The sequence below is a fragment of the Macaca thibetana genome, chromosome 13, assembly GCF_024542745.1.
Source record: "Macaca thibetana thibetana isolate TM-01 chromosome 13, ASM2454274v1, whole genome shotgun sequence".
Lineage (NCBI taxonomy): Eukaryota > Metazoa > Chordata > Mammalia > Primates > Cercopithecidae > Macaca > Macaca thibetana.
This window is the reverse complement of record NC_065590.1, coordinates 2,395,966-2,418,907: the sequence shown is the minus strand read 5'-3', so window position 1 is coordinate 2,418,907 and position 22,942 is coordinate 2,395,966. Positions and strand designations below refer to the sequence as shown.

Here is a 22,942-nt window from a genome sequence, read left to right as displayed (position 1 = left end):
CTGGTTGAGAATGATATGTGGTCTCTAACCCACGAGCAAAGCTTCTCGAAGATGTCAGAACTTCGGTTTTTGCATAAATATATGTATTTAAAGATACATACTTACTTGTTTTTCTTCAATTTTCTATTTTCTGTGAGACCTTGATTTGTTGTTTTAATTCAGATGCATTTTAGGAATGTTAATGCCTGCAGTTGGCTTAGGATTTCTATGCTTCTTTAATAAGAGCAGTATTTTATAGTTTTTAAAGCATTACTTTAAAAAAAAAAAAAAAAACTTTTGCTATTAGAAAAAACTGTATTTTCTGTAAAGGAAATCAATCATGAGATGCTCCATTGAACACCTTGTGGCCATAACATTATACATTGCTACAAATGATTACTGATGTGTTTTATGTTAAACACAGTGTATTGAGCTTTGAGATAAATAAAATCCTACAGAACTTAAGTAACTCAGCTAACCTTTCTCATAATAGATTTTCCAAAGAAATCAGTTCTGGCTTGGTGGAAGTCATATCACCCCCTGAAAGCTACTATCCGGACTTGACAAACCTAAAGGAGACATTTGGAGACTCCAAAGAAAGAGTAAGGTGAGCACGTGCCGTTTAAAACCTTCCGCACTTGTGAGCGTAAACATCTAATACATGTAGTTTTTATTTATCGAAGCTGAAAACATTTTAGAGTTGAATTTGGTAAAATATTCTAGGTCAGTCTCGTTAAGTCCAGGACACTTGTGAAATAATGTGGAGTTTTCTTAGCATATGTAAAAACTTCACATCAGCTTTTATTTTACTGTGTTTTCTTAAACTAGCTTTTAGATCCACTTCTCTTATTTAACTTTCTATCAGAGTGTTTCTGTAGGCTACCAGGAATTCAGTGACAGGGTTTAATACTGTAAATTTAAATATGAATTTTTTTAAGCATTCAGTAGATATTTATGAACTTTTATCTGCGTGCAAACAGTCCTAGGCACTAGAGCAGGGATCCTAAAAGTGCAATTTTTGAAGCACTCGTTTGATGAAACATTAAGATATTACTGAAAAAAGGGTCTGTGGTCAAGGAAGTTTGGAAAAAATATGTATTAAGAAATTTTTTTCCAATAAATGTCTTTACTGCTGGATATTTTCATGCCTCTTATAAACTAATATGTTTCTAGAAGGGGAATATGTATACAGACTTACTTGATAATTAGACTCCTTTTTTCCTCAGGACAGCTTGAGGATTAGTGTTCTTGGGAATACATTTTGATAAAGGCTTCATTAGAGGAAAGTGAATTTTCTTTGACTCTTTGTCCTGAGTGAGTGTGTGTGTGTGTGTGTGTGTGTGTGTGTGTGTGTGTGTACATATACATAGATGACATATAGACACTTGAGGTTTATACATTTAATCTTATTTTACTAAGTTTGAGTCTGATTCCTAACTTACTTTTTGCAAATGTTTATTTCAGATGGAGAACAAAGCAAAACCTAGATTACTGTTTTCTAATGATGTATGCTCAAGAAAAGGGCATATATTACATTCAGGTAAGTGGGGTTTTTCCTTTAATGTTTTTCACACTTGTAAAGAAAAAGTGTTATCAAGGGTATGTTTTCATTAAAACAGGAAGTTTTGGAAGTGCAAACCCTCTGAGATCTGACAAATCATAACTATCTCAGAGCAGAGGGGTCTCCATGGTAACCAAGCATGTGGGCTCTGACGTTTCTCCACTGAGTAGGGACACCTTACCTTTTTCCTGTTTTTCTCCCATTCCCCCATCTTCTCTCCCCTCTTCCCTCTCTTCACTGTCTAGAAGAACTAAGATGTCATTATGTGGCAGATTTTAAAGAGGAATTTTCTTACAATTTTTCTTTAGTGGGCTTACAATGAAATAATTTTTTTTTGTAGGCCACAATACTGTTACCACTATTTTGAAGATAATAAAATTGACATTTAATTCTAACAGTCCAATTTTTTTAGCAGCACAACAGTCCAGCTTTTACCAAGAACACAATATGTCGTGGGATTGTAGACATGAGCTGCTGCGCCTGACATGTAGCATGTTTTAAAATTAGGAAGTATGAGGCCTCCAATTGTGTTCTCTTTTTTTCAAGACTATTTTGACTGTTTAGGGTCACTTGAGACTCCTTGAGATTCCATGTAAATTTTAGGAGGATTTTTTTCTATTTCTGTAAAAAATGCCTTGGGGATTTTGGTAGGGATTGTATTGAATCTATCGATCGCTTTAGCTAGTGTGGACATTTTAATATTATTAAGTCTCCCAATACATGAGCACAGGATGTCTTTCCATTTATTTGTATCTTCTTTGAGTTCTTTTAGAAATGTTTTGTAGAAAAATTTTCCACCTCCCCGGTTAGGTTTATTCCTAAGTATTTGATCTTTTCTGATGCTATAGTAAATGGGATTGTTTTCTTATTTATTTTTATTTTTTTGGATTGGTCATTGTTAGTATACAAAAATACAAGTATTTTTGTGTGTTGACTTTGGATCCTGAAACTTTGCTGAAATCATTTATTATTTGTAGTTTTTGGTGGATTCTTCAGTTTTTTCTACATATAAGATCATTTCATCTGCAAATAATGATAATTTTACTTCTTCTCCAGTTTGGGTACCTTTTACTTTTTTGCCTGTTTAATAGCTCTGGTTAGGATTTCCAGCACTGTGTTGACTAGTAGTGGTGAAAGTGGGACTCCCTGCCTTGCTCCTAATCTTAGAGGGAAAGCTTTCAGTTGTTTGCTGCCAAGTGTGATATTACCAATGGGTTTTTCATATATTACCTTTATTTTGCTGAAGAAGTTTTTTTTTTTTTTTCTATTTCTAGTTTGTCATATTTTTTTAATCAAGAAAGTGTCTTGAATTTTGTCACCTGCTTTTCCATATCAATTGAGATGATCATGTGTTTTTTTCTCCATTTTCTTAATGTAGTATATATTACACTAATTGATTTTTGTGTGTTGAACGATCCCTGTATTGCAGGTATAAATCCCACTTGGTTATGGTATACCTAATTCTTTTAATGTGCAGTTTAATTCCATTTGCCAGTGTTCTGCTGAGGATTTTTGCATCAGGGATATTGGTCTGTCGTTTTCTTGTGTCTTTGGTTTTGGTGTCAGAGAAATGCTGGCCTCATAGAATGTGTTTGAAAAGTGTTTCCTCTGTTTCAGTTCTTTGGAAGAGAGCTGTTTGAGGGGGACTGATGTTCATTCTCCTTTAAGTATTCAGCGGAATTCTCCAGTGAAGTCCTCTGGTCCTGGGCTTTTCTTTGCTGAGAGGTTTCTGATTACTGCTTTAGTCCCCTTAGTTCTTATGAGTGTGTTCCAAGTTTTTATTTCTCCATAATTCACCCGTGGAAAGTTGTATGTTTTTAGAGGTTTATCCATTTCTTGTAGATTATTCAATTTGCACATAATTGTTCCTAGGAGTCACTTGTAATTCTTCTATTTCTGTGATAACAGTTGTTATATTCCCTCTTTCATTTCTACTTTTAGTTATTTGAATCTTCTTTCTTTTTTTCTTAGCTAATCTAGCTAAGGATTTATTCATTTTATTGATCTTTTCAAAAACCAACTCTAGGTTTCTTTGTTTTTTTTCTGCTTTTTTTTCTATTTATCTGATCTAATCTTTATTTTTTTTTCTTCCTTCTGCTAATTTTGGGTTTAGTTTGTTTTCTTTTTTTTCAATTTCCTTGAGGTATAAAGTTAGGTTGCTGATTTTTGAGAGTTTTTTTTTTTTTAATGTAAATGTTTACTGGTATAAACTTCCCTCTTTGTATGACTTTTGCTACATATCATACGTTTTAGTATTTTGTTGTTGTTGTTGTTTTCATTTGTTTCTGGATTTTTTTCTCAATTCCCTTATGATTTCTTCTTTGACCCGTTGGTTGTTTAGGGATGAGTTGTTTAATTTCCACACATTTGTGTATTTTCCGAGTTTAGTTTTCTGCTATTGACTTCTAGTTTCATTTTGTTGTAGTCAGAGAAGATACATTGCATAGTTTTAGTCTTCTTTAATCTGTTGGCAGGCGGCATTGGCTCACACCTGTAATCCCAACACTTTGGGAGGCTGAGGTGGGCAGGTCACTTGAGTTCAGGTGTTCAAGAGTTCAAGACCAGTCTGGGCAACATGACGAAATCATGTCTCTACTAAAAATACAAAAAAATCACTGGGCATTGTGGTGCATACCTGTAGTTCCACCTACTTGGGAGTCTGAGGTGGGAGGATCAGTTGAGCCCAGGAGATTGAGACTACAGTGAGCTTTGTGCCACTGCTCTCCAGCCTGGGTGCCAGAGTGAAAACCTGTCTTAAAAAAAAAAAAAATTGGTGGCTGGGTGCGGTGGCTCAAGCCTGTAATCCCAGCACTTTGGGAGGCCGAGACAGGCGGATCACGAGGTCGGGAGATCAAGACCATCCTGGCTAACACGGTGAAACCCCGTCTCTACTAAAAAATACAAAAAACTAGCCGGGCGAGGTGGCGGGCGCCTGTAGTCCCAGCTACTCGGGAGGCTGAGGCAGGAGAATGGCGTGAACCCGGGAGGTGGAGCTTGCAGTGAGCCGAGATCGTGCCACTGCACTCCAGCCTGGGCGACAGAGCGAGACTCCGTCTCAAAAAAAAAAAAAAATTGTTGAGACATTATGGGGCCTAACATGTCGTCTGTCTTGGAGAATTTCCATTGCTCCTGAGAAGAATGTGTATTCTGCTGCTGTTGGGATCAGTGTTCTTTATGTCCGTTGGGTCCATTTGATGATAGTGTCGTTTGAGTCCAGTGTTTCCTTATTGATCTTCTGTCTGATCTATGCATAACTGAAAGTGGAAAATTGAAATCCCTACTATTACTGTGGTGGTGTTTGTTTCTTCTTTCAGTTCTGTCAGTGTTGACTTCTTATATCTGAGACCTCTATTATTAGGTGCATCTTTATTTAGAATTGTTAGGTCTTTTCAGATATTTGCCTGACCCTTTTATTATTATATAATGTCCTTCTTTGTCTCTTGTGACAGTTTTTGTTTTAAAGTCTTATTTTGTCTAAGTATGGCCACCCTTGTTTTCGGTTCTGGATTGCATGAATTTTTTTTTTTCATTCTTTCACTTTTAACCCATGTGTGTCTGTTGATGTAAAGTAAATTTCTTGTAGATAGTATATTAATTGATCTCATTAAAAATTTTCATTTGGCCTGTGTCTTTTAATTGGGATGTTTGACCCATTTACATTTTTAGTGATTACTAATACAGAAGGACTTATTATTGCCATTTACTTTATTTTTTGTATGTCTTGGAACTTTTTGTCTATCTTTTCCTCTCTTGCTGCTTTCTTTTGTATTTTGTTGATTTTTTAAAATAGTGACGTATTTTGATTCCCTTTCTGTTTCCCTTTGTGTATATTCAATAGATATTCATTTTGTAGTTACCATTGCAATTACATAAGATATCTTAAAGTTATAACAATCTATTTAAAGCTGATTTCTTCAATGACAAATAAAATCTCTACCGTTTTACATCTCTGTGTCCCGTGCACTCTGTTTTACCAATGACACCAGTGACCTCTTTTTATATTGCATATACATTAACTTAGATTTATAATTATTGTTTATGCTTTTGGTCTTTAAGAAGTGATTTTAATGTGATTAAAAGATTTAAAAGGGGTACCAGATTTTAAAGTGATTCATGCAGCTGCATTACCTTACTACATCCATATTTATCTTTATATTTACCTTTACCAGGGAGTTTTATATTTTTATATAGTGCTTTATTACTGCTTGTTGACCTTTCACTTCACTCGAAAGTGTTCCCTCAGCAATAGGGCAGGTCTAGTGGTGATGAACCCACTTAGCTTTTGTTTATCTGGGAAAGTCTTAATTTCTTCTTTCTTTCTTTTTTCTTTTTTTTTTTTGAGATGGAGTCTTGCTCTGTTCTCCAGGCTGGAGTGCAGTAGTGGCATGATCTTAGCTCACTGCAACCTCCACCTTGCTGCGCCCAACCTCAACATTCTTAATATAATCACATTTGCCCAAAATTACGCCTCAGGAAAGAGGGAGTTATTTTATATTCAGGTCTTCACATTAGCTTATTATGTGGAATTCTTTCAGTGAGTTCGTTGTCATCTACAAAGTATTAGTGGGAAAAACATATTAGCCTAAAAAGTTCTCAGTTAATGGTAGTTTTAAAGGTTTATACAGGATAGATTTTACCTGGGACATTTTGTTGAAGACTAAGATGAGAGGTGATGTGGCAAAGGAATTTATTCCAGCCTTCGTAATTATCCCCTTGGGATATGACTCCAGGGTTGCATGGTTTGGGAATGTATCACACCCATGACTCTTAAAGAATGCTTTCTGGCTGAGGCGGGCGGATCACGAGGTCAGGAGATCGAGACAATCCTGGCTAACATGGTGAAACCCCGTCTCTACTAAAAATACAAAAAAAAAAAAAAAAAAAAAATAGCCGGGTGTGGTGGCAGGCACCTACAGTCCCAGCTGCTGGGGAGGCTGAGGCAGGAGAATGGCATGAACCTGGGAGGCGGAGCTTGGAGTGAGCTGAGATGGCACCACTGCACTCCAGCCTGGGCGATAGAGCAAGACTCCCATCTCAAAAAAAAAAAAAAAAAAAAAAAAAAAAAAGAATGCTTTCCAAAAGACAATAGAGTCGAGTCAGGGGTTACAGGCGCCTGCCGCTATGCCTGGCTAATTTTTTGTATTTTTAGTGAGTTCAAGTGATTCTCCTTCCTCAGCCTCCTGAGTAGCTGGGATTACAGGTGTCCGCCACTACACTCAGCTAATTTTTGTAGTTTTAGTAGAGATGGGAGTTTCACCATGTTGTTCAGGCTGGTCTCAAACTCCTGACCTCAGGTGATCCACCTGCCTCTGCCTCCCAAAGTGCTGAAATTACAGGTGTGAGCCACCGCGCCCAGCCTTCTTTACTTTTGAATTACAATTTTGTCAGATATAATATTCCTGGCTGGCCGGTTTTTGTTTAGTATGTTTTAGCACTTTGAACATACCATTCCACTCTCTTCCAGCCTATAAAGTTTCTGCTGGGAAATCTGCTCATCATCTAATAGATGTTATCTTGTATTTGTTGGGTCACTTTCCTCTTACGGGTTTCAAGATCCTTTCTTTGTGACTTTTGACAACTTCATTATGATACTTCTTGATGTAGATCGATTTTTTGTAGTTGGGGTTCTTTGAACTTTTTGAATTTGTGTGCCCATTTCTATCCTCATATTTGGGAAGTTGAAATTGGCTCTGTTCTCCTTGTAGAACTCTCATAATGTGTATGTTGTTTCGCCTTATGCTGTCTGTAGGTCCCTTAGGGTATCATTTATTTTTCTTTTCTTCTTTTTTCTTTTTGCTCCTGTGCCTCAGTAATTTCAAAAGTCTATCGTTAAGTTCACTGATTCTTCTGCCTGCTCAGGTCTGCTGTTTAGTCCTTCTAGTGAAATTTTCACTTCAGGTTTTGTATTCTTCAGTTTTAGAATTTCTGTTTGGCTCTTTGTAGTTTCTATCTCTGTTGATATTCTCATTTTGTTCATGCATCATATTCCCGATTTCATTTAGTTGTCTATCTCTGCTCTTTTTTAATTTACTGAGCAATCTTATGGCAGTTATTTTGAATTACTGGGGCAATTCATATGTCTTCATTTCTTTGGAGTTGGTTTCTGGAAGTTTTAACTTGTTCCTTTTATGCCGTATTTTTGTTTATTTGTGTATCTTGTTTTTGTTGTTGGGATCTTGGCGTTTGAAAAATCAGCCACCTCTCCCAGTCTTTGCAGTCTGGTTTTGTAGCGGAAGGATTTTCTTCAGTCAGCCTAGTTAAAGACTCTGGAGCCCTTTGAGCCTTTTCTGGGGCCATGTCCTCTCCCCTTGTGGGTGTAATCTCGTAACTGAAGTTCACTGACTTCTACCCACGAGCTCTGCGGGACTGTGGCCTTGTTGGTATTGTAGTAAGCTGCAGTACTGGAGCTCCACCTAGTTTCTGTCTCTGGTACTGCAACGTCTGGTGCCAAGTGATGGCCTTTGTTCTTAGCTCCCGACCTGGTGCCCTGTTCCTGTCACTACTTTGATTTAGATGAGACAGAAATCATTCCCTCTGGCTGCACTTGAAAAAGTCAAAAACACTGGGCGTACACCAACTTCTTTCTGTCCTCAGGGAGAAGTCGGAAATTGAGAGTTTCCTCACGGTGCACTGTGCCCGAGAGAGGGCCTCTGGCTGTCGAATGCTCAGATTTTAAATCTGTGTCTCGTGTGGGGAATGTGTCTTGTGTGTCTGGGTTTCCTGTTTCTGTCTTGCTGATGTCACTCTCACACAGCCCTCTTTTACAATGGAGGATCATGCTGTATGTACTGTCTGATAACCTTTTTCACTGTCACTTACCGTATTGTTGGTACGTACCTCTATATGCCAGTGAATATAGATTGGTGTGATTTTTTAATCCCTTCTTGAAGTCCTGTTATTCAGATATCATAATCAACCTTGTTGTTGGTCATTTATTGTTTCTAATTGTTCAGCTGTTTCAAAGTCACATTCGGTGAACATTCTTTTGTTTTTCAGAGACAGAGTCTGACTGTCACACAGGCTGGAGCGCAGTGGCACAGTCATAGCTCATGGCAGCCTCAAACACCTGGGCTCAAGTGATCCTCCTGTTTTAGCCTCCCAGGAAGCTGGGACTACAGGCATGCACCATCATACCAGGCTAATTTTTGTATTTCTTTTTGGTAGAGACGGGGGTATTGCTATGTTGCCTAGGCGGGTCTTGAACTCCTGGCCTCAAATGATCCTGCTGCCTCTGCCTTCCAAAGAGCAGGGGTTACAGATGTGAGCCACTGGCGTCAATGAGCTTTTTTTTTTTTTTTTTTTTGAGACAGGGTCTTCCTCTGTTGCCCAGGCTGGAGTGCAGTGGTGCAAACACAGTTCACGGCTCGCTGCAGCCTTGACCTGGGTCATGTGATCCTCCCGCCTTAGCCTCCTATGTGGTTGGGGCCACAGGCATGCACCACCATGCCTGGCTTTTTTTTTTTTTTTTTTTTTTTTTTTTACTTTTTGTAAAAACAGGGTCTCACTTTGTTGCCCAGGCTTGAACATTCTTCTTTTTGTTTGTTTGTTTGAGACATGATCTCCCTCTAGCCCAGGCTGGACTGCAATGGTGTGATCTCTGCTCATTGCAACCTCCGCCTCCCAGGTTCAAGTGGTTCTCCTGCCTCAGCCTCCCAAGTAGCTGGGATTACAGGCACTTGCCACCACGCCTGGCTAATTTTTTGTATTTTTAGTGGAGACAGGGTTTCATCATGTTGGCCAGGCTGGTCTCAAACTCCTGACCTCAAGTGATCCACCCATCTCAGCCTCACAAAGTGCTGGGATTACAGGCATGAGCCACTGCACCCAGCCTGAACATTCTTAAAATAATCACATTTGCCCAAAAATTATGCCTCAGGAAAGAGTGAGTTGCTTTATATTCAAGTCTTCACATATGCTTATTATGTGCAGTTCTCTCAGTGAGTTCATTGTCATCTACAAAGTATTAGTGGGAAAAACATACTAGCCTAAAAAGTTCTCAGTTAATGATAGTTTTAAATGGTCATACATAGATTTTACCTGGGACATTTTGTTGAAGACAGATGAGAGGTGATGTGGCAAAGGAATTTATTCCACACTTCATAATTATCCCCTTGGGATATGACTCCAGGGTTGCATGGTTTAGCAATGTATCACACCCATGACTTTTTTTTTTTTTTTTTTTTTGAGACGGAGTCTCGCTCTGTCGCCCAGGCTGGGGTGCAGTGGCCGGATCTCAGCTCACTGCAAGCTCCGCCTCCCGGGTTTACGCCATTCTCCTGCCTCAGCCTCCTGAGTAGCTGGGACTACAGGCGCCCGCCACCTCATCCGGCTAGTTTTTTGTATTTTTTTTAGTAGAGACGGGGTTTCACCGTGTTAGCCAGGATGGTCTCGATCTCCTGACCTCGTGATCCACCCATCTCGGCCTCCCAAAGTGCTGGGATTACAGGCTTGAGCCACCGCGCCCAGCCCACACCCATGACTCTTAAAGAATGCTTTCCAAAAGGCAGTGGAGTCAGGAGTTACTTTGTGATTGTCACAGACATACACCTCAGGGGAAAGGGAGATGCTGTGGCTTAGAATGGAGTTTCCACGGACAGCATCACACAGTTTCATAAAGTGGTTTATTGCAAAGAACTCTGAGTTGAACACAGTGCCTTCTGGAAAACTGACAGATGATGCAGGCACTTCACAGGTGGTACTGAGTAATTCTTATGGTAGCGCATAAGAAAGCGTGTTATGGGCCGGGCGCCGTGGCTCACGCCTGTAATCCCAACACTTTGGGAGGCCGAGGCAGGCGGATCACCTGAGGTCAAGGGTTTGAGACCAGCCTGGCCAACATGGTGAAACCTCGTTTGTATTAAAAATACAAAAAAATTAGCTAGGCTTGGTGGTGTGTGCCTGTAATCCCAGATACTCAGAGAGGCTGAGGCAGGAGAATCACTTGAACCCAGGAGGCAGAGGTTACAGTGAGCCGACATCGCACCACTGCACTCTAGTGTAGGCGACAGAGGGAAACTCCATCTCAAAAATAAAAAAAATAAAAAAAGAAAGCACGTTACCTCAGGCAGTCCCACCTGCAGTGATGCTGAGAGTAATCAGTGGGTTCCGTCTGCCCGCCTCATTGCTACATTATGAACTTAGCTCTCCCGTAGCTGTTCCACTTAAGGCTTCAGCATCCATTGATTCTTCTTCCCTAGATCAATTATTTCATTAGCGGTTTCCAAGTGGTGCTTTCCTAATTCTGTAATTGCTGATGCTCTTAGCTTAGTTCTAAATGCTATGTTGAGTTCTTCTAATAAAGAATTTTTCTTCCCTTTATTAGATTACCTTGAAAAATAGTTCTTAAAGAAAAGCTGGAGTAAATGCTTGATTTCATTCTCAATTTTTAAAGTTGGTGCCTTAGCAATCTCCAGTGGTAGCTGTTTTTAAAGTATCATTATGTTACCTATTGGGTACTATGTTCACTATTTGGGTGGCGGTACCGTAGAAGCCGAAACCTCAGCATTATGCAATCTATCCATGTAACAGACCTGCACATGTATCCCCTTAAAACAATGTATCATTATGAACTCATGGATATTTAAAATACATTTGATTTGCCCCAGTCCATTACAATCATTATTCTTATTGATGTTTTCATTGGTACATCATAATCCAGTGGGAACCCCTTCAAATTGGCTTTTGTATCCTTTATAAGTCCAGCAATCTTTTGGGGGTGCTCAAGTGATCCTCCTGCTTCAGCCTTCCAAGTAGCTGGGATTACAGGTACCCATCCCCGTGCCCGGCTAATTTTTTTATTTTTTGTAGAGATGAGGTCTTGCTCTGTTGCCTAGGCTCATCTTGAACTCCTGGGCAACTCAAGCCATCCACCTGCTTTGGCCCCCCGAAGTGCCGGGATGACAGGCGTGAGCCACGGCGCCTGGCCTCAGTAATCGTGATTGCTTCTTTGATGATTTCCTATCCCAGATCTAGAACGGATCATTTCTCCGTTCCTCTTCAGGGTGTGTGGTATATAGAAACACAATCTGGGCGCTTAAAGGTGCCCATTGCTATTGTCTTGTTTTTGCTTCTAGGACTTTCAGCAAGAAAAAGTGTATTTTATTTTACAGAGGAAAAAAATCACAAGTTTGTATTGATAGTTCCAATTCAAACTAGATTAAGATGTAAGATTTCAGGGTTATAATAAAAATTATAGGGCTTGTACTTAGCTTTTCAAATGTTTACATGTATTTATTTTCTTTTATATTAAAAGCCTTGGTTTTTAAATAATATCCTAATAATATAAATTTTTATTCTATAATATACCTAAAATAGCTTCAAAATACCAATACCATTATCACTACTAACAGGAAGACTGCTAAATGCAGTATAAACTTTCTTTGTGCTTTCTCCCCCATAGAATGTATCCTGATATCCTCCTTCTCTCTCTTTTCCCCCTCTGTCCCCATAATTTCTGCTGTGATAAGACCTTTATCTTGTTCTCTCTCTGCCCCGTCCACTCACATGTCAGCATCATTCCAGCTGTCTTACTTGGAAAGGATGTCCTCATTTTCCTCATTGTTATTTCCCATAGAAAGGAGTGGCTTAGTTGACTTAGACGATGTATTTCTTCCATTTTATTTTCTTCACTTTCTTTTAATAATCTCTAGCTTTATATTTTTATTGTTTTTACCATTGTTTTCTTGATTTTCATGATAAAAGTATGCTTGTATTTTTCCATAATAATGTCCTTCTCTCAATACCTTTCCTTCTTTTTTTTTTTTTGATGTTATTAATATGGTTGTTCAATTTTCTCTAGCTTGAAGATGATATTATTGTCAAACAAAATTATTTTAATACCATAAAAAATTTTGCACTTCAACTTTCTTCTGAGGAATGGATGATTCTAGAGTTTTCCCAGCTGGGCTTCATTGGTAAGAAAAGTGTCACACTTACCTACTTTTCAGAAATGACTGCGACTCTCAGAATCTAAAACCAAATGCTTACTTGTCCTAATGTTGTCTTTTTTCCTATAGAAATGGGTTGTTTTTGAGAAAACTTAAGTTAGGTAAACCTCTTTGTATGACATGATGAAAGTCAACCCAAGATAATTTGGAGACTTCTCAGATGGTTGTGTTTCCTCTAGAGTTCTCCGCAATGCCAACCGTGGTCCTGGTGAACATGTTTGATTTTTTTCTTCTCTGGCATTTCCAGCTCCTTTGTTAACATAAGATTGCGGTTCTTTTAAAAAGAGGACCACAAAGAGTTTTCTCATATGAATTCCTAGTATTTTCATGTAATGCATGAAGTCCTCATTCGGTGATTAATTTTTATTCGTTTTTCTCTTAACTAGTTGGGGCACTCATTTCTAAATGTTTTTTGGCTGCTGTTTCAAAATTAGCCAGCTATAAAGAATATGTTTGAAGTTGGCCAGGCGCAGTGGCTCATGCCTGTAATCCCAGCACTTTGGGAGGCCGAGGCGTGTGGATCAGCTGAGGTCAGTTCAAGACCAGCCTGGCCAACATGGTGAAATCCTGTCTCTACTAAAAATACAAAAATTAGCCTGGCGTGGTGGCAGGTGCATGTAATCCTAGCTACCTGGGAGGCTGAGGCAAGAGAATTGCTTGAACGGGGGAGGTGGAGGTTGTAGTGAGCTGAGATCATGCCACTGCTCTCCAGCCTTGGGGACAAGAGCGAGACTCTATCTAAAAAAAAAAAAAAAAATACATATATATGTTTCAAGTTGAAGAATTAAAGGAAATTTACAGGGTTCAAATAATACTCAGAGGATAACATTTCATCTCCTATGGTACTTTTTAACACTTTAAGCATTAGAGGCTGGACCTTTGACTTTCTTGATCATTTAACTCAAAACTTAAGACTCAAAAACCATCTTTACTTGTGAATGCTTCAGTGAAAACAAAATTAGGAGTCCTTGTTGTTTGGATTTATTGATTTGGATGAAAATTTTTTACCTAAACCTCTCAGTGTTTAACGGAAGAATCTTAGTAACACAGGAAGGGAAAATATCTGACTTGCCTTTTGAATGCTTTGGGCCGTTAGGTATACGATAGATTATTAAAATAACATCAGGAATTTACTACATCTGTTTACACCCAGGTGACAGCTCATGAAAAAGTTTAGCCGAAGCAACTTTGTTTAATTTTGATAATACAAGTGGAGAAATTGTTTATGATGATTTTGTAGTTGAATGCACAAGCTTCAGCGTAGGTCGTGGACGAGAGTTCACGAATGTCAGCCAGTTTGGTGCTTGGTTTCTGTATTGCAGCTACTGACTGGGAATATCTTTTCAGGTAAAATGTTTCAAGCGCCGGATCTTACTCTGATTGTAGAATTCATATTCATGTTTTACAAGGAGAAACCCATTGACTGGCTCTTGGACCATATTCTCTGGGTGAAAGTCTGCAACCCTGAAAAAGATGCAGTAAGTTAATTCCTCACCAGAGTGGAGGGAGTTTCTTTTCTGTATTTCGTGAAAGTGACTTTTAGAGATTTTGCAAATAAATAGTTAAATAGGTAGGTGATATAAAACTTCTTTCCTGAGCTGATACAAAGTTTCTATAGTAGAAGAACTTTTAGATAGCAGTGGAAAATCCTGTAAAGCAGGAAGCTGTTGCAAGATGATGGACGTCCTTTAAATTGCTGATAAACGTTTCTAGTGTTTGTAAGCCCTGGCAGTTCGCTAACTATTGGCTATAGATGTTGGTCATATCCGTTTTTGCATGCGATGCCATTGCAGTTTGTTTTCTTCATATTTCCTGTTCACTCTCTTTTTCCATGTATACTGTGGACTTTATTAGACCCTAACACGTCTGTACATGAGGAATAAAATAGAAGTAATATTTTATACCAAAACAATGACACGTTAAAGTACCTTTCAGTGTTACTCACAACAAGCCAGTGTTCATAATAATATGATTACCTTTGGGGTGATGATTGCAGTCAAGTAAGTGAATAATAATTTTTGCTTTGATCATTCAGATAGCACGTTATTACCATAGAGATCTTATTGTCAAGAGTAATTAGGCTGGGCGCAGTGGCTCACGCATGTAATCCCAGTGCTTTGGGGGGCCGAGGCGAGTGAATCACGAGGTCAGGAAATCGAGACCATCCTGGCTAACACGGTGAAATCCCGTCTGTACTAAAAATACAAAAAAAAAAAAAAAAAAATTAGCTGGGCGTGGTGGCAGGCACCTATAGTCCCAGCTACTCAGGAGGCTGAGGCAGGAGAATGGCATGAACCTGGGAAGCAGAGCTTGCAGTGAGCCGAGATCACGCCACTGCACTCCAGCCTGGGCAACAGACCGAGACTCCATCTCAAAAAAAAAAAAAAAAAAAAAAAAAAAAAAAGAGTAATTAGGCCAGGTGCAGTGGCTCGAACCTGTAATCCCAGCACCTTGGGAGGCCAAGACTGGAGGATCACTTGAGCCCAGAAGTTCAGGAGCCTGGGCAACATATCAAGACCCATCTCTACCAAAAAAAAAAACAGTAATTTTTTTAAAAAAAGAGTAATTAGGTATGTTTTCCTTGTCCAATTTGAATTGTATCTCTGAAAAAAATACAGCTTTTAATTTATCTGGTGTAAGCATAAACAAAATATAGAAGTACAAATTCTTAAAAAGGTCCATTTTGATGTGTAATGATAAGTATTATTGTAAGAAAATGTCATCATAGAGTTGTCTCACCGTTCATTGTAACAAATAAGCATTAGTGTGACTTCATGACCTTCTGCTCCCTAGAATAGTTGAATCCTCATACCTGCTAGTTTTTAAGATACTGCCCTCTGGTGTCTGTAGGCTACCATTGCATTTTGTTTAAAAAAAAAAAAAAAAAAAACAAAACACACAATTAAAAAAAAAAAAACACATTCTTAGAGGAAATCATGGAATATAGCAAAATGGCAGAGTTATCTGTTTTCCGACAATTAGTTGAACATATAAATTGTTTTAAACAATTCATTTTTTAGAGATCTCAGTCCTTACATGTATTTTCACTGTGACTTACAGAAATTTTTATTGTAGGACACAAAAAAGTTAGTGTCATCTTTAACCTCCTATAATATGCTTGCATTTCATTCGTCCTGTGCAATTTTATTTAATATGTGGTTAGGTTCTAAAATGAGCCTGTGAGGTGAAAAAATCTACAGTAAAAATGAAAACCACAGAAACCCTCTAAATCATCCATAAATTTGGGTACATGAACTTTTGGATGATTTCATCCATTCCTTCACCCTTCGTAGTCCATGTTTTTCTGTGGCCTGTAATTCTTCAGTTGCTTCCCCTAGAATGTCGAGGGTGCTGTCACCACATGCTTGACAGTGGCCCGGGAAACCCTGCGAATCATTCACACATTCTCCCAAAGGGTTATCAGCCTCCTTGGGCCCTTGAGTCCTTCCATTGCCGCTGGAGTGACAGGCTGAGTTCCAGACACTGCCTTGGTGGTTTCACTGTCTCCTCAACCTCGCACTCCTCTCCCACCCTTTGCCCTTCCCTGTGACTCTTCCTCCCTTTCTTTTTCCTTCCACTTGAGTATTTGTGCAAAGAAAATACACTATTTCACCTGTATCATAGTGACAGTAATAATGCCAGTGAAGTGAAACCTCTTGAGAAACAGGCATTTTAGGACCCAGTATATTATTAGAAGTCTTCTCAAGTGTAAATTTCTTTCTTTTCTTTTCTTTTTCTTTTTTCTTTTTTTTTTTTTTTTTTTGAGACAGCATTTCACTCTTGTTACCCAGACTGGAGTGCAGTGGTGCAATCTCGGCTCACTGCAGCCTCTGCCCCCCCGGGTTCAAGCGATTCTCCTGCTTCTCAGCCTCCCAAGCAGCAGGGACTACAGGCATGCGCTACCATGCCTGGCGAATTTTTATATTTTTTAGTAGAGACCAGGTTTCACCGTGTTGGCCAGGATGGTCTCGATCTCCTGCCCTCATGATCGCCCCCGCCTCAGCCTCCCAAAGTGCTAGGATTACAGATGTGAGCCACCAGGCCCGGCTGCTAATTTTTGTATTTTTAGTAGAGATGGGGTTTCACCACGTTAGCCAGACTGGTCTCAAACTCCTGACCTCAGATGATCCATCCACCTTGGCTTCCCAAAGTGCTGGGATTACAGGCATGAGCCACCATGCCCAGCCAAGTGTAAATTTCTTATAAAGATGTGTTTTTTTGTTTTTTTTGGCCCCAAACTTGTATAAGTTATTGAAAATGAAAAGTCTAAAAATATCTGTCCAGGGGGCCCTCGGTGTTGCACAGCCTTCACACACGGGCCCACGCATGAGGACAGGTTGAGATGGAACATCTAGACCATGGGGCACTGTTGAGTTGAAACATAGGTGGCCGGGCGCGGTGGCTCACGCCTGTAATCCCAGCACTTTGGGAGGCCGAGGCGGGCAGATCACAAGGTCAGGAGATAGAGACCACGGTGAAACCCCATCTCTACTAAAAATACAAAAAATTAGCCGGGCGTGGTGGCGGGCGCCTGTAGTCCCAGCTACTCGGGAGGCTGAGGCAGAAGAATGGCATAAACCCGGGAGGCAGAGCTTGCAGTGAGCCGAGATCATGCCACTGCCCTCCAGCCTGGGCAACAGAGCGAGACTCCGTCTCAAAAAAAAAAAAAAAAAAGAAACATAGGTGTCCCTCCCTGTGTTGACAGAGACTGTCTGTGGAATTTTTCATATCATTTACTTGCTTCTAAGCAAATGATTGCCTCACATTTTCAAGTTGCTTTCATGCAACAAAATGCGCCATTTATAATTTGCAAATTCTTCATTATATTATTCAAGCAAAAATATTTCATATATTTGAACCAACCCCCGAGTCTATAGTTTGTGCATTTTTAATGTTAAAAGTCAAATCTTTGTTGACATGTGTTGAAGGATGGTTGAAATTAGACCCTTCATTCTTCCCTTAACTATGCTTATTTTAAATTTCTGGATCATGACTGTCTATCAAGTAAGCAGCAAATCTATTAGTGCCTCAAAGACTAGAAAAAAACATGACTTGTAATTATGACTTGATATTGTTTTCTTTTTAATTTTTTTTTTTTTTTTTTTTTTTGGTGACAGAGTTTTACTCTGTCACCCAGGCTGGAGTGCAGTGGCACGATCTCGGCTCACTGCAGCCTCCACCTCCTGGGTTCAAGTGATTCTCCTGCTTCAGCCTCCCGAGTAACTGGAATTATAGGCGTGCACACCTGGCTGATTTTCGTATTTTTAGGAGAGACGGGGTTTCACCATGTTGGCCACGCTGCTCTCAAACTCCTGACCTCAGGTGATCCACCTGCCTCGGCCTCTCAACATGCTGGGATTACCAGGGATGACCCACCCATGCCCTGCCCTTCTTTTCAATATTTTAATAAAGGACTTCTCATTTTCCCGGTGAGGGCAAGATTTCACTTTATTATGCAACACTAACATGATTTTTTTTTTAATATTTAGAAACACTGTGATAGACAGAAAGCAAATCTGCGAATTCGCTTCAGACCTTCCCTTTTCCAACACGTTGGTCTGCACTCATCACTATCAGGAAAAATCCAAAAACTCACGGTTGGTGACTTAATTTTATTTTCTCATGAACATACAACTTGTTATTTAAGGTATAATTATTGTTTTTCTTCTTAAATAAGCTGTATATTATTTAATAGCATATATGTCTTTGCTCCCAGGATAAAGATTACATGAAACCGTTACTTCTTAAAATCCATGTAAACCCACCTGCAGAGGTGTCTACTTCCTTGAAGGTCTACCAAGGGCATACGCTGGAGAAGACTTACATGGGAGAGGATTTTTTCTGGGCTATCACGCCGATAGCTGGGGACTACATCTTGTTTAAATTTGATAAACCAGTCAATGTAGAAAGGTTGGTGATTACTGAAATGTATGTGATCTTACAATTCAGACCTCTTATTCATAATGTGATTTACAATAGATTTGTGTGTGTGTGTGCATGACAGATGTGGGGATACAGTGGGCTCCAAAATGTTGGGCTTTAAATTACATGTAAAACAACTCCATAATAAAATGAGTGTGTTGTGTTCAGATGTAACATCGACATTAGACATGTTTGGTGAACTTCGTTGGTATTTCTGGACTTCCATCTAGTATAATTTTTTTAATACTTTTATGCGCAACTCTCAAAAATCTCAAATTAGTGTTTATGTCTTTATCCTGGCATGTCCCTTGAAGATGGATCTGGACCTACTTGATTAGCCCAGTAATTTGGTTGAAATGACAGATTTGACAGAGTATGACTATTCTTAGTCAATGGTTTTACAAATGCTAGGTTATTTTCGGTACACCAGGGAGAAATTTACAGCCGTTTTATGTTTTCGAGCATTTATATTCATTTTACAAAATTTAGGACTTTCTTTTTTTTTTTTTTTTTTAGACAGAGTCTCGCTCTGTTGCCCGGGCTGGAGTGCAGTGGTGCGATGTAGCTCATTGCAACCTCCACCTCCTGGGTTCAAGAGATTCTCCTGCCTCAGCCTCCCAAGTAACTGGGATTACAGGTGCCTGCCACACCTGGCTAATTTTTTTTGTATTTTTAGTGGAGATGGGGTTTCACCATGTTGACCAGGCTAGTCTCAAACTCCTGACCTCAAGTGATCCACCTGCCTCAGCCACCCAAAGTGCTGGGATTACAGGCGTGAGCCACTGCATCTGGCCTATTTTTAATTTAATAGTCATGATTCCTTCAGTCTTTCTTCAGGTTTGGGTGTGTTCCCCAGATTGGCCGCGGCAGACTTAAAAGAACATAGTGCCCCGCTCGGTGGTATTTCATTCTGTGTGTCCCGATGGGAGGGCCAATTTGATTTCTAGAACCCACCAGAAGTCATTGTCAGTAATTCTATTTAAGGTGGTCAGAAACAGTTTAGAGCTGTGATATGATGTGAATAATCTTCTTTTGTTACTCTCAACTGATTCCAAAGAGGAATTCAAGTTGTAAACATGTTTTAAGCAATGGGAATACTACTGGAAGAACATACAGAAATAGTTTTGAATAATATTTAGCACTTGCATGAGCATTTATTTGTTTTGCTGTTAAAGTTCATTTTTATACTATTAGTAATATTCTGCACTTTGAGATACTGTTTACCACTCAGAGAGCCAGCATGGAATTAGAAAGAACATAGATATCCGTTAGCATGTGTTTGGTTAAATAAAATGATATTGCCACTCAGTGGAATGCTGTAAACAGTCATCAAAAATAATGACATAGATTAATATGTATTGGCATGAAAACTTCTTTAGATATGCACTAAGTGGGGTAAAAAGCAAATTTTATAACTTTATAGAATATCGTTATCATTTTATAGATTATAGCATTCTATGTGTATAGGATTCTAGAATATATAGCATTCTATAGAGAGAGTATAGACTTAAAGATTATAGAAGGATTTTTTGAAATAATAAAAGCAATATTTTACATATGTACATAGAACAAATCTGTAAAATATCTATTAAACTGTTAATAGAGGTGAGATAACAGGGACAATTTCGTTTGACTTGATACATTTATTTTGTGTGCTTTTTCCCTCAACAATCAATTTATTTTTTTTTTTTTTTTTTTTTTTTTTTTTTTTAGTAGAGATGGGGTTTCCCCATGTTGGTCAGGCTGGTCTTGAACTCCCGACCTCAGGTGATCTGCCCACCTCGGCCTCCCAAAGTGCTGGGATTACAGGTGTGAGCCACCATGCCTGGCCAACAATCAATTTCTTTTTCTTAGTTTTTGACTTTTGAGAAAGTGTAGATTCACATGCAGCTATAAGAAGTAAAACTGAGACGTCCTGTGTATCTATCACCCCACTTGCCCAAGGGTAGCGTCTTGCAGACTGTGGTTTTGACACCACTGTATCAAGATAAGGACCGTTTCTATCACCCCAAGAATTCCCATGTTACCCTTTTACAGCCACATCTCCCGTCCCGCGGCTGTAACTGTATCGTAACCACGCTGTGACTGGCTGAGCATTTTGAATGTTCAGGGGACTTTTTGTCAGTTCTCCTGAACTGATTGGAGCAGTCGTCTGAGGTAGATGGGACTATCTGCATCACAGAAGAAACTCAGGTGCAGAAAGCTGAGGAAACTCGTGAAAGGTGAAAATTCTAGTAAGTGAGAGACCCAGGATTTGGACCCAGGTCTTTGACTCCTAAGCCTAAACTTTTAACCATGCAACTGAACTCAAGTTAGGTTTAGATTCAGACATACTTTGCACGTCTTACCTAGTTTCCACCCTTCCCCACACACTGACACGTACGCATACTTACTAGTTTGTTTTCAGAGTATCAAAACAGTATTATACTCATACCCACAGAGTATTTTAGATCTGTCACCATATATTGATAATTAGTCATTCTTCAAATGTTTTAATATTGATATTCAGATATTTGAAGAGGTTAATTTACTTTTAGTATATTTATATTAAAGTTATTTGTATTTGGTAGAACTAGTCTTTGTTTCTTTTATTATTATTATTTATTACTATTATTATTATTATTATTTAGAGATGAGTTCTTGCTCTGTTACCTAGGCTGGAGTGCAGTGGCACAGTCATGGCTCACAGTAGCCTAGACCTTCTGGGCTAAGCTCAAGCAATCCTCTCACCTTAGCTTCCTGAGTAGCTGGGACTGCAGGTACATACCACCATGCCTGGCTAATTTTTTTTTTTGTAGTGACGAGGTCTCACTATGTTGCCCAGGCTGATCTTGAACCCCTGGCCTCAAGTGATCCTCCTGCCTCGGCCTCCCAAAGTGCTGGGATTACAGGTGTAAGCCACCACGCCCAGCCTAGAACTGGTCTTTGGACATGTCATGACTACCGGTTGTTCTGGTAAAGTTTTTTTCTGATACAAGATACAATAGTATTACATAGGTGTTATAATTTTGACTCTTCCTGGGAAGAGGTTTAAATATTTTTAAAGCATTATAGACAGTGACATAAAACTGTCATCCTTTTTGAAAATGTCTAGGTACATTATTAGGTTAGGCAGCAAACATAATTGTTTCTGACAGAAGGAATGAACTAGGGGTCATGCTCTTAAGTCTTTAAGTTCCCTACAACCTTTCAGAACACATACTGTGCAGTTACTGCAAGCTCTATCATTGTCAACTTTGCTTGCTTAGAGTCTTGTCCAGAAAAGTTGACTCTAAGGTAAGCTCATTTTCTTGAATCTTTGTAGAATCTAGCCCAACTTGTGTTTTTATCTGGATGTTTGTATTTTCAGTTATTTGTTCCATAGCGGCAACCAAGAACATCCTGGAGACATTCTGCTAAACACAACTGTGGAAGTTTTGCCTTTTAAGGTATGACTGCTTTTTCCTCTTACCTTTCCCTAACAACTATACTAGTAGACTTAGCTTGAAGCTTTTCTTGTTTTTAAGGGGAAAGAAAATTCTCATGATTTGCAGGACTCAATGGTGAATAATATTAATTTTTTTGAAATATGAAGCACTTGTATATTTGATGAGTGCATTTGACCCATTTGTAGAAAGAGCCTTCATTTTATCTTGGAAAATAACAGGCCGACCTGGTGGCTCACGTCTGTAATCCCAGCACTTTGGGAGGCTGAGACGGGTGGATCACTTGAGGTCAAGAGTTCAAAACCAGTCTGGCCAACATGGCAAAACCCATCTCTGCTAAAAATACAAAACTTAGGCAGGCATGGTGGCAGTCGCCTGTAGTCCCAGCTACTCGGGAGGCTGAGGCGTGAGAATCACTTGAACCTGGGAGGTGGAGGTTGTAAATAATATGAACGTTTCTACTAGGAAAAGAAATGAATCTTTTTTTTTTTTTTTTTGGTTTTGTTTTGTTTTGTTTTTTTCTTAGATAGAGTCTCACTCTGTCGCCAGGCTGGAGTACAGTGGCGTAATATTGGCTCACTGCAACCTCCACCTCCCGGGTTCAAGTGATTCTCCTGCCTCAGCCTCCCAAGTAGCTGGGATTACAGGCACATGCCACTACACCCAGCTAATTTTTGCATTTTTAGTAGAGATTGGGTTTCACCATGTTGGCCAGGATAGTCTCGATCTCCTGACCTCATGATCCACCTGCCTCGGCCTCCCAAAGTGCTGGGATTACAGGCGTGAGCCACTGCGCCTGGCCTGAATCATTGTTTTCTTTAGTGTTTGCTTGCTATTTGTATTTTGAGTCCCAAATTCTATGTGTTTTTAATGCCTGTTAATTAATACACAATTTAATTTATTGGTCTCTATGGAATCCTTAGATTTCTTCCAAGTTAACTACACAGTTCTTCTATAGTTTTAATAGAAAATACTGTTCTATTTAATTGATTTAATGTTTCATTTCCAACCACCAATATATTATATATAGATTCAAATGATGGCTTAGGAAAACACCTTTTATTATTAATATAATACGTTTTTTAAAGTTCAAGACTGAGATGATATTT

General features: G+C 39.2%; 2 protein-coding genes across 4 annotated transcripts in view; both read left to right on the top strand.

Moving 5' to 3' along the window:
- The window catches only part of LOC126934347 (cytochrome c oxidase assembly factor 5), a 521,053-nt gene that overhangs the window by 457,468 nt on the left and 40,643 nt on the right, over positions 1-22,942 (top strand). The window lies entirely within an intron of this gene.
- The window catches only part of MGAT4A (alpha-1,3-mannosyl-glycoprotein 4-beta-N-acetylglucosaminyltransferase A), a 126,783-nt gene that overhangs the window by 92,024 nt on the left and 11,817 nt on the right, over positions 1-22,942 (top strand). For all 3 annotated transcript variants that reach the window (XM_050755119.1, XM_050755118.1, XM_050755120.1), the window contains exons 7-13: positions 473-586; positions 1,444-1,519; positions 12,339-12,453; positions 13,834-13,964; positions 17,976-18,083; positions 18,203-18,396; positions 21,758-21,836. In XM_050755119.1, coding sequence (XP_050611076.1) covers positions 473-586; positions 1,444-1,519; positions 12,339-12,453; positions 13,834-13,964; positions 17,976-18,083; positions 18,203-18,396; positions 21,758-21,836 — 817 coding nt within the window. The remainder of the gene's footprint in view (positions 1-472; positions 587-1,443; positions 1,520-12,338; positions 12,454-13,833; positions 13,965-17,975; positions 18,084-18,202; positions 18,397-21,757; positions 21,837-22,942) is intronic.